Source organism: Nematostella vectensis, chromosome 13 (genome assembly GCF_932526225.1).
Source record: "Nematostella vectensis chromosome 13, jaNemVect1.1, whole genome shotgun sequence".
Lineage (NCBI taxonomy): Eukaryota > Metazoa > Cnidaria > Anthozoa > Actiniaria > Edwardsiidae > Nematostella > Nematostella vectensis.
Window position 1 is genome coordinate 12,756,051 of NC_064046.1, and position 17,226 is coordinate 12,773,276.

Genomic DNA, 17,226 nt, shown 5'->3' on the forward strand with positions numbered 1-17,226 from the left:
GCGCTGCTGCAAGTAAAACTGCCAGTTCATCAACCGAGGAAAACTTGATGTTTCAAAATTGCGGAAGGCGAGGACGAAGAGGCGCCTGTACAGAGTCGGAAATCTCCTCAGCGCAAATGCAGGACATGATGAAAAAACTAAATTTATCGGATAAAGAATCTAAAAAAAGTAACGCGGGCACTGAAGGAACAAGCCAAGGGACTTAAAAGAGAATACTTAAAAATAGAGTTGTGAAATGTAGGATGTTATTATGGAGAAGTGACAGGTGAAAGATTGGAGCAAGATTTAAAGAATTGCTTCCCTAAAACACAGGATAAATGATATTTACGGTAAAGGGTGTTATGGGGTTGCTCTGGGCATTGGTCCGAAGTCTCGCCTTATTGCCGTCGGCGTTATTAAATGAACGAGACATTCATTCGCATACTTTACGCGAGCTAAATTTTACACTTGAGTAGCACAATTATTTCATTGCGTCTAAAAATAAGAGTTTAGGCGCCGTTTGTGCAGCTATTAGATACTCTAAGTTTATTATTCCCGAATGATTCTCGCTTTAGATAAGGCAATTAGATGTTTTGTGGCTTCCAGTGGCATTAATTTTTGTACGAAATTAGTCAAACAGCTAATGGGCTCTAAAATTTCTCACTAGCAAAGATGTCTTAGTTGTTGATATAAATCGTTTTCAGATCTTATTTCCTGACACCTTTCTGTTTATAGAATCTATATTTTCAAATTGTAATCACACAAAACTTGGGTTCTTTTTTCGTGGGATGTAACACATTAAGAGAAACATTTTCTTTCCCTAGATTAATTACATATTACAAAAAATAATATTTTTATCAATCTTTTTGCCAGCTAAAAGAAAACCAATATCTGTGAAACATAAGCCCAGATATTTCTTTGGAACAACATAAATATACAGCAACAATAAAACCTAGCCATCTATACATGCATCAAGAGTTTAGCGCTTCCTGTTGGACTAAAAACGCAAATTAATGTGGAAAAGGGCATTTAAAGGGAGATTCTTTATTTTTTCATTTGATTAATATTTCATTTCCTTTTCAAATAGAGTGGCTTATCGGCCATCGGGGTTAGACCAAAAGCTTTTTTCTTTGGAAATCACTTTTTGTTTTGCGGTGGTTGCCCCTAGGAACGGGCCACGCGCTCTACGATAAGCGCTCAACAGAACATGTGAGCCTATGTATAAAAAGCGGTATACTCGCCAAAGGCTGGTACTTCATGTAGCCATCATTATAGTGTGTCACTATTGCGATTTTTCGATTTGGAGACAATAAAATCTAGCAAAACATATGAATTATAATGTGCTTTAATCATCAAAACAAAAACATTCGTTGGTTAAATTTAGTTCCATCAAAAACTTACTGTACAATAATAGCACAAGCTATTAAAAAGTTCAAGTCCTTCGTCGAACAAAACTACAAAGAACCTGTGAATGGGATGCTTCATGATTGTACAAGTCAGTTCTCGAAGAATAAGTAGCAAAATACGATGATCATGAAGATCAGGACTAAATCAACAAGGTTTATCCACAAAGCTTATTAAACGGTTAATATTTCAGCGCACTTCATTTTTGCGACACTTTATTTTCGCGATTTTTTTTAGAAATAAGGTGACGCGAAAATTAATTGTTATAAGGTACATGAAAGGTTAACTAAATCAGTAGGCCCAAGCTCCCCGGTAGCCTCCTCCACAGGCATGCCCTTCTTTATCGATTTCTTTTAAGATGTCGGGCTTCCTGTGTTGAGGAGAGGGAACTGGGAACTACTCTCCCTCTCGTTTCCCACATGAGCCCGAAAAAGGAGAAAGGAGCAGCTTGAGAAGGAGGCTAGCTCGCAGGGAGTTTCCCACAACCTGTCTGGATTTTCCTATTTTGAACACAGGTAACCCAAACCTATACATATCTTCTAGTCCTTCTTTCGGTCCGTCTTGAAGAGGATCTTCTCCAATTGCATCATGGGCATTTCTATGGTAACCGAGACAATGAATGCGCACAGGTACGCGGCGCTAACGGCCGACAGGAAGTTCCACGACTGCAAGAAACATTTATGGCTGACGTCATTTTCGGGTTTCAATTAATTTCTTTGTCAACACAGCAATACTGCTAGCCTTCTTCCAGGCCTTTCCTTGGGTTCCTCATTGTGAGCTAAGTCGAATCACCAACAACAGGAAACCCGAAAGCCACAGGATACCCGAATGAAATTTTTAGGACCAGGCTCAACTATCCACAGGAAACCCAAAATCACAAGATACCGGGGAAAAAATATATTACCAGGCTGAACCAACCAAGGAAAACCAATATCACAGGATACCCGGAAAAAAAACTAGGCTACGATAACCACAGGGAACCCAACCCTAGACCAGTACTTACAATGTTGACATCTGAGTAGTAAAAGAGAGTTCTTGTGCTGGTGAAGATGACAAGCAATACGATGATATGAACAAGGTACGCCATGTAGGTAAGGCGGCTGAGTGGGATCCAGAACCGAGCGGACAAGATCTTATTCACGAGGCCTGGAGAGAGAATGACGACATGTTAATAAGGCAGGTACGCCATGTAGGTAAGGCGGCTGAGTGGGATCCAGAACCGAGCGGACAAGATCTTATTCACGAGGCCTGGAGAGAGAATGACGACATGTTAATAAGGCAGGTACGCCATGTAGGTAAGGCGGCTGAGAGGGATCCAGAACCGAGCGGAAAGGATCTTATTCACGAGGCCTGGAGAGAGAATGACGTCATGTTAATAAGGCAGGTACGTCATGTACGTCATGTACGTCATGTACGTCATGTAGGTAAGGCGGCTGAGAGGGATCCAGAACAGATAGCGAAAAGTATCTTACACGAGACCTGGGGAGAGCATGACGTCATGGTTAACATGTAGGTAAGTTGGCTGAAAGGGTTTCAGAACCGATAGCGAAAAGTATCTTACACGAGTCCCGTGGAGAGCATGACGTCGTGTTAATAAGGGGTCATGTCAAGGGTAAGCCAATACCACCCCATTGAATAATTCTCCTAGTACGTCTTTTGCTGGTACTAGAAAAGCTTGATAGTTCCTTTTTTTGGTGGATAGTGAGGGATATAGCGCACGAGGCTCCAAACAAAACAACAGACCACTTGGCACCCTGGAGACACTCCCTAGACCTACCTCCTTTGCCGATATGACAGGCGTACACGACCCAGGCGAGACCGAGGGACCACGAGAACCTCATGAAAGTCCCGTACATCACATTCTCGGCTCTGTTGAAAGGACTAGGGTGGTCCTTTTTCACTGTTTTGTAGGTGCCGTAAAGTGGAGCGACCGCGCAAATGATCGCTAAACACCATCCGCATAGCATGATAACGGGTCCTGGGACACGGGTGATACCCTGGAATAAACATGAGTAAACATGGAGTAAACATGAGCTACTATATATATAACTATAACTAGAATCAAAAAGCCCAAACTGTCGCGATCTCGTACCAGAACAATGAATACAATACACCAAAAACTGGAAATCGACTCTGCCAAATTTTCGTCTTTAATAAGACTTCTTCAGGGCAGACTGAAGAAGGTGAATCGTTACCATAACGATTACGTTAACGTTACGTTAACGTTACGAGTCGATTTCCAGTTTTTGGTGTATTATAACTATAACTAAATATATAAAATGATGGTTGAAGGCTTTCATAGAAAGTGCCCAATACTCGAAAGTAGAGCGGTGTATAGTGTTGGTTTGAGAAAAATACAAACTACATAGGTTTCCCTACAGGTCTGTTTCGTGGTTGCCCACGAAACAGACCTGTAGGGAAACCTATGTAGTTTGTATTTTTCTCAAACCAACACTATAACTAAATATATATATATACCGCGCAACTGACAGCTAAATACCATCCGCATAGAATCACACCGGGTCCCGGGCATGGGCGATACCCTGGAATAAACTAGTAGAGTGGTACCTCTATGAAGGATATTCCTCTAAATTGCATAGCGCCCCCAGTTCCTCGCATAAGCGCGCCCTATTTTTGTTACAATTTTAGATTTTGCGCTTAAACCGATCTGGATAATCCATTTTTTTATTTTCAAATGTTGTTCATTTGTCGCTCTACATAATCTATTAAGCTCTCAAAAGATTCTCATCATAACTTGTTTGAGAAATTCATCCAAAAAGCTTTGAGTATGGCCATTTCAGCCCCAAATCTAGCCCTAGTTAGTCACACTTTTTATCAGTTTTCAATATGATGTTGCACAATAAATCAGCTAAACAGTAGATACAATAGATATACTATGTACTAGCAATAAGCCAGGTAAAATATTGGCCTGTTATCAAAGTATTTCCATAATCAACTTGCTGTCAACTCTTGATCACGCAACCTTCATAAAATGACCGTATTTTGACCCACACCACAGCACCAAAACGAGGCTGGGTGCCCCCCCCATTTTTTATTTTGAATTTTTACTCACCATATGGGATCTTATAACGAAAATCTCACCATAACGACCATGTGAGAGGAATAACCTTAAGCTATCACTTCTCATTAGACCTGAAATGTTGGTCACTCAAACAATGTATTTTATACCTGTATTGAAGCGGCATTGCACCAGTCGATTACGTAACAAAATGATTTTAAACAGAAAACGCGAAAATTATTTCAAAATTGTTAAAGCAGTCTGTCTATTGGAAGTTTCTTAGCTTTGAGGATGTGACTGATAATTTAGAGAGGATAGCCTGTTAAACAGCGCGGATACTAATAGGTTTTTTTTGGTTGAGGTTTCAGCTTATATGGGTGGAGTATGTAACCGATAAATATCCCAGTGAAGTCTTACCTTCTTCTTATCAGCCTCGTATCGGTGGAGTATGTAACCGATAATTATCCCAGTGAGGTCTTACCTTCTTCTTATCAGCCTCGTATCGGTGGAGTATGTAACCAAGCACTATCCCAGTGAGATAGGGGGCTATCCGAGTATAAGGCTTGATATAGACCAAGTCCGTGGGATTGACACCTTGCGGATTCCTGAAGATTAATAAAAAATATATATATATTGGTACACAAGGTGCCTGAAGGTAAATCAAAACAAAAATTATTATATGCCCAAACGTGGCTATTATTTGCTATTATAATCCTGCAGAGGAACCCCAACAAACTGGGATTAACAGAACTCCCCGCTAGCTCAAACTTATTTCAATTCCCTCGAGTCTAATTTTGAGACATTGGTACACAGATAACTCGAACCCCTTCAAATCAAGCACCGCTTACTCAGAACTTACCCAGAACTCTTTTAAGTCATTCCCTTAGCAAGAATCATAGTTCGTACAACGGCCACTTGCTCATGACAACGTTTGTTGAAAAGTACATTTTTTTCAACTTCTGCTTTTGTTTTGTTTTAACGTTTTATATTGCCCTAGTTTCATTCGAGATTTCCAGAAAAAGAAACTTACGTGGTCCCAACAACATTCATGTTATCAGCAACAATGATACCAATGGTAGAGGAAAACGACGCGACTAAGAACAGACCCACAGACACGAGAAGACCCGGCCAGCGAAACCTGCAACAAAACCCCATGACGATCAGTGGCGTAGAAGATCGAAATATTTTTATTTATTTATTTTTATTTATTTTTTTTTTTTTTTTGGGGGGGGGGGGGGCACAATACAGAAACATTAGAAAATATTTTTGGGCGCGGCCATGCCCCTTCTGGTCATTTCTTTATATTTTTTTAAAATATTGGGAGTGGGAGGGGACACGTGCCCCCAGTGCCCCTCCCCCTGCTACGGCCCTGGCGGTGATAGTGTGATGTAATATGTTCCATATCGATGGCATATCCATAGCATACTTAATGTCAGTTGCAGAAAACAGTAACAACAACAACTCCAACAACAGCAGTACTACCCTACTAAAAAAGCAATAAAAACTACACAGATAAAAATAAACAGCAAAAAATTTCAGATAGTAACAACAACAATAAAAAACACCAGAAAAAGCTGTGAAAACTAAACAGATAGTTTAAACGACGGCAGAAACAAAGCAGATACTAACAACAAGAGCAGAAAAAGAGATACAGCAGTAAGCAACAACAACAACAAAAGCGACAAAGAACAAAAGCAGCCATGTCATAAACACCTAGACACCAACAATACTGAAAGCAGTATATGTTGGAACATCGACACAAAAACCATTTTAATAAAAACAGAAGGAACAAAAAAACATTTGAAGTAACAACAAACAGGAACAACAGCAAAAACGAGGGCAGGAAGAAGCAACATCAACAAAAAACAATTCGGCAGCAAAACAACAACTCCAACCCAGTAGCAGGAAAAATAATAATATTTATACTATTTTAATAATATTAATACTATTCAAAAATTGTTTACAGGCTTATTGTGGGTTCCCTGAACCTGGAAATGTTTTGTTTGGCTTTGGGGCAAAGAGACTGTTATGATTATGGGGAAGGAGTTTTCCCGCCTCCCTGTCAAGGTGTTTCCAAGACTCCCATGATGCAGTGCAGGCATGCAAAATAGGCTAAACATGGTGACTCGCTTCTAATGGAGGTTTTAGCATTGATTATGATTGTGGCTGATGGCTGTAAAATGTGACCTGACAGAGTGCAATAAAGGTATTTGTGACTTGATCTGTGTTTGCTTGTCTCTATTTGTAGTTCGGAATTTTGTGTCTTTTTTTGGTTAGAAATGTTTTCAGGTTTAAGCATTTGTTTACGAATTGGTCAGAAATCATGTTTGATATTTTGACAATTGAGTCAATTCTATTACATTGCTTGGATTCGCGTTTGAAGGCCTTCTATGCCTTTGAGGAATCTATGAGTATCCGGGTCTGTTGATATTTAGTTTTCATTTCCTAGGTTTTGGAGTTGGGCCGATATTTTACAGGCGCCTCAGGGCGTAATAGTAATGAAAGGGATAAACTAAATCTAAAAAATAAACAACAATAGTAGCAGTAACAACAAAACACAGACAACAGTAATAATAAGAACAAAACAGCTTCAGCAACAACAAAAACACCGAAAGTAAAAAAATTAGTAACAGAAACAACAACACAAACAATAATAACAGAAAAAACATAGTAGTAGTGAATACAAGAGAGACAGTAAGAACAATATAACAGGAAAATATCTCACTCACAGACATATGTTATAGAACAGCCCTCACCTGTGGGCGGCAAAAAGGAAGATTGGACTGATTATATAAAACTGCATGTCGTTAGCTAGGTACCAGGACCAGCCGAGGCACTATAAACACATACCAAAAAAAATAATCAATGATTTTAAAATCATTTGAACAGTTGTTTCTCCAATGCCCAATACTAAATTTACACCTATTTTCAAATGTTTGCGGAATTTCGGGTTTCCAATTGAGTTCATAACATCACACTTAGATGAAGTATATTGCTAAACTCTTCTCTGCACTTGTCTGATTTAATGTTTATTGTTCTTCTTTATATAAGTGTGGAGAAAGCCTCTAAATCAATCGATTAATCAATCAATCAAGTGAACCGCTCAAAACATGAAAGCTTTTAGCGATAATCTGTGCTGGAGAGTAATTTTCCATCAATTTTTTAATGATTTTGTTAATCCCTTTTCATCCTGTAGTTAAGCACCCCATTCAGAAAGAGTCTTGGCCCTGCCCCTCTGGTACACCTACCTCATCAGTCAGTTCCTTTGGATAAAAATTGTTAATGTACAGAAGGTTAGTCCACCAGTATTTATCACAGGGTCGATTCAGCTGCACGGTGTACCAAAGTGGCCCATCGCCGAGAAATCGTGTCAGCTTGTTGAAGAATAGGATCACCAGCATGTAAGCAGGAGTGAGTCTAGACAAATACGAAGTCAAGGTTGTAGTAGTTTGTGATTAGGTGGGGGAAGCACTTGTTGGTTAAAAGCTGGTATTCATATAGTACCTAATGGGTAATGAGCGAGTCTAGACACATACATGTTGAAATTGTAGTATTTGGTAATTAGCTGGTCAGTGGGAGAAGTGTACAGGACCCGAAATGTTCCCAGGACCCGAAACGATCCCAGGACCCGAAACGATCCCCAAGAGTCCCCGAAATGAACCCCAAGGAATTACAGTAATGGACAACTAAAGGAATGTGTAAGGATTGGCTTTCAGTTTTAAAAACATATGAAACATTTAGCTTTGTTTGTGTTATTAAAAGGAAATTTACATTAACTAAAACTACAGTATTAAGATTTTAACATACGACTGCGGGGGAAATACAGTGGTTGAGTCAGAAATTGGGGTCAACTAACAATTCCTGTGATAGTAATTTGAAGAACCCGGCGTCGATAAATCATTTTTAAATAACAAGCCATAAAAGAAAGTCTTTACAGATAGGACATGCTGCTTTTCATAGGAAGCGAAATTATTCAAAATTATTTTTTGGCATGTTTGTTTTCGGTGAATAAAAGACCTATCATATCATGAGATCATGCCGGGGTGTACGCCAACTGACATGAGGAAATCCAAAACTTACATAATATTGCTTTCAACAAAAGCCACATCCTTTTAATATTTTGCATAGGTAGTAGAAGGGTTGTTCGAGTGTATTACTCAGCATGCTTTTGTCATTCCATCATCTCGGTCAAACCGGCTGCCTAAAATGTGTCGGTAAATATACGCTCGTGTGAACAAGGATTTCGTGGTGAAATACATGTTTGGTTGTCAAATGAATATTAATTTTTAGGGGTGATATTTACTGGAAATGAGATTTATAGTGTCAGAGTCATGTGTCGGAACCGCAAAATGTTAAGAGTGTGATGGAAGTTCAAATGTTTGGTTGATCGAGCAAAGCTGTGCTATGTTTATGCTGTATTCCTTTCAGTAGAAATTTAAAGTTGTGTATTTGTTTTGGACTCTGTTTATGGGTTTAACGCCGGGCAATGTAATAAATAAAAGTATTGTGTTGGAATTTAATATTTTTAAGCCACGTTGTTTAGAAATCGAGTCGCTGTTAACCCTTAATTATGCTTCAAGAATTTCAAGTATTGCTTTTGCTTTCCCTTTGTCCATTACCGCAATTCCTTGGGGTTGATTTTGGAGACTCCTCGGTATCGTTTCGGGTCCGAGGATCAGTTGGGGTACTTTTGGGGATCGTTTCGGGTCCTGGGATCGTTTCGGGTCCTGGGATCATTTCGGGTCCTGTACAGAAGCGCTTGGGGGTTAAGTATGGGAGATGTTACTAGGCCTTCTTTACTCAATAGAGTATAATACATTATTGGTTAGTATTCCAGTTTCCGATTTTTAAATTTTTATAATTTAATTCATCGATCTTTAATATAGTGAAATTCAGTACCCTTCCATATTTTGTTTTTCTAAAGAAACGGTAATGTTTAAACGTGTATTGGATACATGAAAAGTGGGTCTACCTTCTGTCCGGTTGATCATTGATTAGTTTATTTAGCAGAATTGTAAATCCCTTATAAAAATTAGGATACACACTTCGGCTAAGTTAAATAAAAAAAAGGCCTAGCATGCGTGTCACTACGCAAACAGCGCATTGAATTGGAATTGAATAACAAGGTTTGTGGGGGTTCTTTAAAGGTGAGGAGAGTGTGAATTCGTCCAGTCTACAAAGAATTCAAAATGTGAGTTGAGTTGTCATAGATTGAATTGGTTTTAACACATGATTTTAAGCCTCTTACTACTTAAAAATATTCTGAGTCAATTGTGTATGCAGAATTCCCCTTTGGCAAATGGCAACTTCAAAGAACCCAACAGCAAGCAAACTTTAATAAAATAGTCAAGATTGAAGGCTTGGGCCTCTATTAAAGATTACCCATTTAAAGATTTAATATTGCAACCAATGATTAATTTAGTCTATAGAGGGATGCCCTAAAGGTTTTGGGGAAAGGGGGGGGGGGGGGGGGTTGTTTACTGCAACCCGTACTCACCTCCAAAAGCGGTGGAAGTAGTACTTAAAGAGATTTAGTCTACCATTTGTCTTGTCCATGTGACGCATGGAGAGGTAAGCGACAAGAAGTCCACTGGAAGTGATGGACAAAACACATCTCAGTAAATCGACATGGAACATTATCTCAGTTAAGTATAGGCCGAAATATCTCTGATCCCTCCTGTCTACTCTGAGGTTTCGTCCTCTCGAATGTGCTGAGTAAAAAGGTAACTGTGTGCCTCTTATTTTCCCTGTCCAAGATCTTGGTGGAATTGAATAGCTTAGAACAACTGTACTGTAGACGAGTTGCTTTAAATTTTGTGAAGACTAGAGTACAAATGAAAAAGCATCTCATGTTTTATTATTTTAGTTTTTTTATACCTTTAATAATATCAATAATTAAAATCTCAACTTTAACGTTTTACTAACACACAATTGTGCTACTGCGCAAACCCATTTCAAACAACTGCACACAGAATTTAACTGTGCATGTGATTTCTTATACAATAGCCTATGCTAGAATCAAAATATTTACTGGGTATGACCCGTCAGGCATATAACAAAGGGAGTATAATGCTATTACCTAAGGAAGAAGAAGCTGTCCACTGACACTGTTGCATTGAGGATCACTTGGAAAGAGAAGCGCTGGACAACTTTGTAAGATGTCAGGAGGTTTGCTGTGAACACAAATGATTTTATAATTACCCCTGTAAATGCAGCCCATGTATGGGGGTTGGTTTGCATAACAAACCCTTGTACAACTACAAAAACATTATTCTGCTATTCAAGGGCTACACATGTGACAATGCTACAAGCGCATACCCAGGATTTGCTGAAGATGGATACGTAGATATATTATCCAAAAGTATAATATTAGATGTTCTTCTATACGAAATGACCAAGATTTTGGTGGGGATTTTACCTAGGGGAGATGGACACATCCCCGGCACCCCCCCCCACCCCCCCCGGGCACACACCTGATGTACTGTATCATACTTGCACTTACATGTGAGTCCAGAAGCCAAAGTCATGAAGAGAAATGTATGGCCAAGGATGACCCAGAACATGCTGAGCACCCTCATGCCATTGATGGAGGTGATGGCGCCAGGGGGGACATTCGTATCCATGATGCGGGAGGTGTTACGGATGATCGAGAAACTTAGAAAGAACTCTGTTATCACATCTAAAGAGGGAACAGAGGACAAAAAAGTCAAACCAAAGAGGACAGGCTGACTGCTGTAATGTGCACTGAAGATCTATGTTATGGCATACCTGTCAACCCTCCCGCATTAGGCGGGAGTCTCAAGATTCTGGACCCCTTCTCCTGCACTCCCGCGTTGAGCACAAAATCTCCCGCTTTTTAGCAATTTTTTCGCTTCCGAAAAATTATTCTATAGAAAATCGTAGTTTTGCCTATTTTCTATTAAAATATTTGAAACATCAATTCCCTTGCATAGCGCAATTGATCTAGCATGAAGATTTTCGGAGGTTGACAGGTATGTAATGGTGTTTTTGGTCCTGTGCAGTGATCGTCTTATGCTTATATATATAACAATTCCTTGAACCACGTTTTCCCAATGCTGCCTTTATCAGGATAAACAGTAAATTATCATAATTTCCAGCTAATCCTGATGAAGGCAGCATTGCCGAAACGGCAAAAAATTTACAGAAACTGTTAAGTATATATATAAAGAGGTCTAATGTAATTGTTGCCTGGATAATGCTTGTTTAGACAAGAAAGCAATTATCAACAATCAGTCAGTGACTACCTTTCTTGTATTTTTTGGCACTATCAATAATCAGTCAGGGTTTCTTAACATTAAATATTGGTCAAGCTGTGACATGGCTGAGTAGAAGGCAAACTCTTGTCTAACCATAGAAGACAGCTTACGACCGAAATTGTTGTTTTTTTGTGGAGAAAGAAAAACATTGGAGAACCTGGAGGATTCGGTGAGTTGATCTGGCAAGCAAGACGGCAAGTGAGGGTTTCGGTGTGAGTCAGACAATATGTCAGTGCCGGTTTGTTACATTTCTTAATGCAGTCGGGCGGTTAAGCAAGATAACAAGTGAGGGTTCTTACGTTTCTTGGCACTTTCAATCAGAACATCCATAGAAGAAGAGCTGAGAGCTGGACGAGCTGTTCCTAACTTTTCATTATCATCATTTACTCTTTCTTCATTCACATCTTCCTGTGACAAGGACAAACCATTGGCCTGCACGATAATAGGTGGTGACGGCGATGAGGGGAAGAAGTCAAAGGCCATGTCCAGGCCAGTGCCCACAAAACAAAGGAACAGAATAACCCCAAATACAAACCTAGAATTAATACAAAAGGAATTTAAGAATAAAGCATAACATAACTATTATTATGCTGCTTTAATTTGTGGCAATCTCAGTGCCCACAGAATCAAACAAATATGAAAATCTAGCCTGAAAAGCAACTTCTTTGTGTGGGGAGAGGGATTTTTAAGGGGGGGGAGTACTTAACAGAAACAAAAATATTCTAATTAGCTATTATCATTTCTATTCATCTATATGTTATATAAACTCTGAAGAAGGTTGTTTCTAATAATTTTAGTAAATAACAATAATAGTAATAATAACAATAATGACAACAATATAATAATAATATAACAATACTGTGAGGGACAGAAGAATGTGATAAAAATGTGTACTTACAATGTTGCAATAACAGAACCAGTGTACTCCGAAGGCTTAGCGCAGTGTACACTCTTGGGAACACCAGACAATTTGTCAGATACTGGGAAAAATTTACTGGTGATGTTCAAAGCTAGAAAGGCAAAATAAGTTATGTTACAAGTTATCATATCTAGCTTGTTGATTTGTTGACTTCCCATTGAAGACCTGTCCCATTTTCAAGATTGCTATCCATTCATACAAACACAAGAGGGAGGACATATATGCTTTAAAGCAATAAATATTTTTACTTATATTAGGCTCTTTAAGATGAAAGAGCAATGAGGACAAATAGAGGAAGAAAATAATGGAATTGATTTGACAATTCAAAAGCTGTTCTGTCAGAGAGATTTTCAACTATTCTCCACCAAGTTTTATGGTTAAGCCAAGATATGGCTATTTGGTGTATAAAAATGTATTTTTTTGTTCAGAGGAGAAGTTTTTGGTAATTTTTAATATTTGTGAATATAAAGTCACTGTATTTCCATTGCAAATAGTTTAAGTGTAATAGTAAAAGTGTTTTCTCGGTCATGCCATCCTATCCATCGCTGTTGATTAAGTCCCTATAATAACCATGTCATAGTAATCAAAGAAGGAGGTCTTAATAGCTGGGTTTGACTATAGTCCTACCTTGAAGTATGGCTTCAATCCCAATCTCCAAATCCTCCTCAGTGCATTGCTTAGGAATACACAACCCCCACCGGACTGTGGGGACAGTAGGAGTTTTGAGATTCTGTAAATAGTGGAAATACACTTTGTATTAGCTAACGCTTTTTCTTATTCATTGTTATAAATCATTGTAATATTATTATATATTAAGCCTTGGGAAAATACTCACTGCCCCAAACTGAGCAAAGCAGTAGTGCGAACCAGGTAATGACACACATTCATCGTACGACCCAAGCCAGGTAGTTGCACCAATTTTAACCCCAGCTGCAGGCTTGCCAAGGGCATCAGCATCTACAAGATATAAAAACTGCACATAATAAATGCTCTAGTAAGCTCCTCTACACTCCTCATCAATACCCCCCCCCCACACACACACACCTAGAGTAAATCTTTTTCATACCCCCCCCCCCCCCCCTCCTTCCTTCTCCTTAGAAGAATAGGGAAAACAAAAACACATGCTTCCAAGAGTACAAGTAATTCTTGTTTTATGTTTATATGTTTAAACATAAAAAGAACACAATTTTGGCAGGTCACTTTAGATCGTGTGTAAGTAGATACCTATCTACTTACACACAAAGTCCCGGTTTTTGCAGGAAACTCCCGGTTTTAGCCTTCATCTCCCAGCAAAAAAAAAAAAAAAAAAAAACTTTCTATACATTTACTTTAATCTCCCAGGAAAAATTCATAGAGATATTTTTTATACAGTTCTTGTATTTGAAGCACAATCTCCCTGGTTTTTAGCTTTCAAGGTTGGCAAGTATGGGTACATCCCAGAGAAATTTTGTTAATGAATTCTTTCTAGTTAGGCCTTGTAACCATTTGCATAAGATTCTTCGCCTTCCACCGCCCCCCCCCCCTCCTTCCCTCCACCCCTTACCATGAAAAGTCATGAGATGCAGTAAACTAGGTTCAACATGGCAGTTCTAAGGGTATGAGATCTGATAAATATCAGAAATTAGATTTGTGAGCTTTGTTATAATATCGACTAAATATCTGATTTTTAGATGAGTGATAAATATCGTATAAATATCGCGCCTGCTTTCAAAGGGCACAGTGTGTACTTACACTCGTGCCTATTATCGGCCACCTGAAAATAATGTCAAATATTTCGTAAACTACGAAGAACAAGCCGAAAATGACACATCGATTCGAAGAAAACAACGTCCGTGAAACATGTTTTCGAAGTCTTTTTACGATTGTTTATTATTTCGCTTAGCCACGAAAATTTATTCATACGCACCGTAAAATACCGCACGAAAAATTGTCTTTTAGTTGAAAACGCGAGGACGAAAATAAGCTGTAAAAATCTCCAACATTTACCGATCGCGATAATAATCACTCTGCAAATCCGCCATTCTGTTGTTGATGCCCCTGGGTGCTTTCTGGTCTTTGTTTCAGCCTCGGTTTCATGTGATCTTTCATTGTTTGGGCCTCGGTCACATGTTCTATCATCGGCCACTCGAACGATTCAAAACAAATTTGAGCGAATGCGAGTTTCGCAGTGTAGGGTGACACGCGTGCGTAATGTCAGTTTTCAATCGCTTAAGTACGGAGCCAAATGAAGCTTAAATTAGAAATGAAAAGCACTACAAACTACATTTATCAGGGATTATTGTCTGTGGTATTTTAGCTCAAATGAAGCAAGTTTTCTGTGCTATTTTCCTGAAATTGGCGAGTGGCCGATAATAGAACATGCCTGGCCGATAATATGAAGTCAAACACTCTCTACTAATTATTGTTTCCTCTCTAAACAAACCGGTGAATTAAAAATGTTTTTGTAGAATACTTATGTCGAATAGTCAAAGAATCTTCGTTGCAAATTATGGGGAATGAATTTGTTTTGTTTGCGAAATATCTTAGCGCAAACCTAAAGTGGCCGATAATAGGCACGATAGTACCTTATATATTATGCACTGGCATTTCGATTTTGGATCATGGATTTGTTTTACGATGTGCATGAGTTGAGAAAAAGACGGTAAGAACTTACAGTATTCTAGCAGCGGCGTGGCTTGTGGTGCATTCAGCAACCATCTGATAGTGGCGTTGCACGGCTCGGAAATCCGAGGAATCGATTCAATGTTGTTATTAGAGGAAGAAACTGGCTTCAAATAACCGAGCATTTGCTCGCCTTTCCACATAAAATGCTGGAACTCTGGCGAAAAGCAGCTGACATTTGCAACAAATGTAGTTAAAAGTATTAGCAACTGTATTTTTTTGTTCGTTTTGCTCATTTTTGGCAAAGAGTTTTTGGTGCTATCTCCTTTGTCACCTAGTGACTGTATTCATTCTGCCCTCAAGTTTTATTTGTTCTTTGTCACGTGACATTACGACCACTCTATTTTTGATACAGACTTGTGACGTCTTCTCTATTTACCTCATTGCACTGACGAGGCGTGAAAACTTTAATGAAACAGAAGCAATGCTATTCAACCTAATAAGCCCAGTCACAAACAAAAGTGAGCCCAAACAATATCCGAAGTATTCACGAAAACGTCATGAATGATGTTGTTAGAGGTTCGGAACTGCGCGTTCTTCACACATATTTTTCTTTGAACTTTCTTTTCTATATTCTTCGCATTGCAGAAACAGGAGACAAACGTGGAGGCGATGAGGTCAATTGTCAATTTTCATTATGAGGAACCATGTAAACAATGGCCAAAAATCAGGGACTAGGGGAGGGGAAGAAAGGGGGGGGGGGGGGGGGGGGGGGAAAGCCGGCCTCCAACAACCATGCAATCACACAATACACTCTCTTTTTTTAATAAAAACCTTTTCTATAAGAACGTCCAGCCTGAGATATCACCCAATTTTAAGAACATGCTAAGAACATGCCGAGGCTCAGATATAGTCCGGCGGATATGTGCAGATTTTACCTTGAATTGCGCACTTTTTGCTAAAGTTACCAATTTTAACATAGTGATAGTTTTTAATACCCCTTACAAGATAGGCTATAGAGCCTAGCTCACTTCGGCTTTAACTTCTTATTAATAATGAATATTGATTTGGCCGCCATTTTGAACCGGAAGTAAACTAATTTTTTCCAAAAAAAAATAAACTCGCAAATTTTGAGAAAGTTTACTCATAGACGGATAAAATATACATCAAAAAATGCATATTAACCAAATAATTCTTAAAGTAACCGCACATTTTTCATTTTTGTTACTTTTACGGTGACAGGGATTTTGAACCGGAAGTAGTCAAGAATAAATAACGGCACGCTTGTTTCACTTTGCGCATTTTAACAAAAATAAAAAAAACTAATTTCAGGAGTAGTTTCGGGGAATCTCTACAAGATAGGCTATGGAGCCAAAAAAAATCTCCCAGCCTGAGATTTCACTAATTTTTAACAACATGCCGAGGCTTACATAGCAGGAAAATATTTTCTTATAAATATCAATTTAATGCACATGCAAAATACAACTGTCATTTATCATTTGTGCAATTCCATTAAAAATAATGCTTCATTGCTTATTCGTATATGCATTAAGCTGGTTTGATTAGAGTGTACACAAACAGGCTTGGAAACTACTTCCTGTTTAAAAAATCGGTAAAATTAATAGCAGAAACCAAATCAGTTTTGCTTTTCCACAACTTTATCAAATGGATTTCATGAATATTTTAGTCGTAGACTTTTAAACAAGATGTGCATCTCTGTGCTTTTAAAAATGACAAATTTAGTCTCCGGTGCAAAATGGCGGCAATTTTAATCAACCATATTATTAGATGATTTTATCTTGGCTCCATAGCTTATCTTATAAAGGTTATTTCAAACTACAACTGCAATAAATTGGTTCTCTTGCTAGAGAGCGCGGTGTCAAATAAACTTTGTCTTTGTTTTTGGATTTTGTTCCATTGTGTTTTAGGTGCTGGTGCTCCGTAACACCAAGAAACTACAGAGGTTTTACTATCGACTACTTCCGGTTGAAGGTGAATATCTCCTTGAAAGTTCCAAGAATGAAAAA

General features: G+C 38.6%; 1 protein-coding gene and 1 long non-coding RNA gene across 4 annotated transcripts; one reads left to right on the forward strand and one right to left on the reverse strand.

Annotated features, from left to right (window-relative positions):
- Positions 1-1,308: 1,308 nt before the first annotated feature.
- Positions 1,309-15,580, reverse strand: LOC5519480 (nose resistant to fluoxetine protein 6). Of its 3 annotated transcripts, XM_032364261.2 has the most exons (16): positions 15,252-15,580; positions 13,434-13,555; positions 13,226-13,328; positions 12,578-12,689; positions 11,979-12,214; positions 10,905-11,081; positions 10,482-10,575; positions 9,900-9,992; positions 7,651-7,819; positions 7,159-7,238; positions 5,433-5,540; positions 4,884-5,007; positions 3,161-3,380; positions 2,573-2,631; positions 2,387-2,470; positions 1,309-2,048 (listed from the first exon to the last, which is right to left on the reverse strand). In XM_032364261.2, the coding sequence occupies exons 1-16, from the start codon at positions 15,493-15,495 to the stop codon at positions 1,923-1,925; spliced, it is 2,151 nt and encodes a 716-aa protein (XP_032220152.2). In that variant the 5' UTR covers positions 15,496-15,580; the 3' UTR covers positions 1,309-1,922. The 3 variants fall into 3 exon arrangements, with proteins under 3 accessions (XP_032220152.2, XP_001639447.3, XP_032220153.2); XM_001639397.3 differs by lacking the exon at positions 2,573-2,631 and having other exon boundaries at positions 2,387-2,529; positions 15,252-15,579; XM_032364262.2 differs by lacking the exons at positions 1,309-2,048; positions 2,387-2,470 and having other exon boundaries at positions 2,622-2,733.
- On the forward strand, positions 2,048-2,930 carry LOC116603279. Its single transcript, XR_004290525.2, has 2 exons — positions 2,048-2,461; positions 2,564-2,930. It is a non-coding gene; the product is annotated as an uncharacterized LOC116603279 (long non-coding RNA).
- Positions 15,581-17,226: the final 1,646 nt, after the last annotated feature.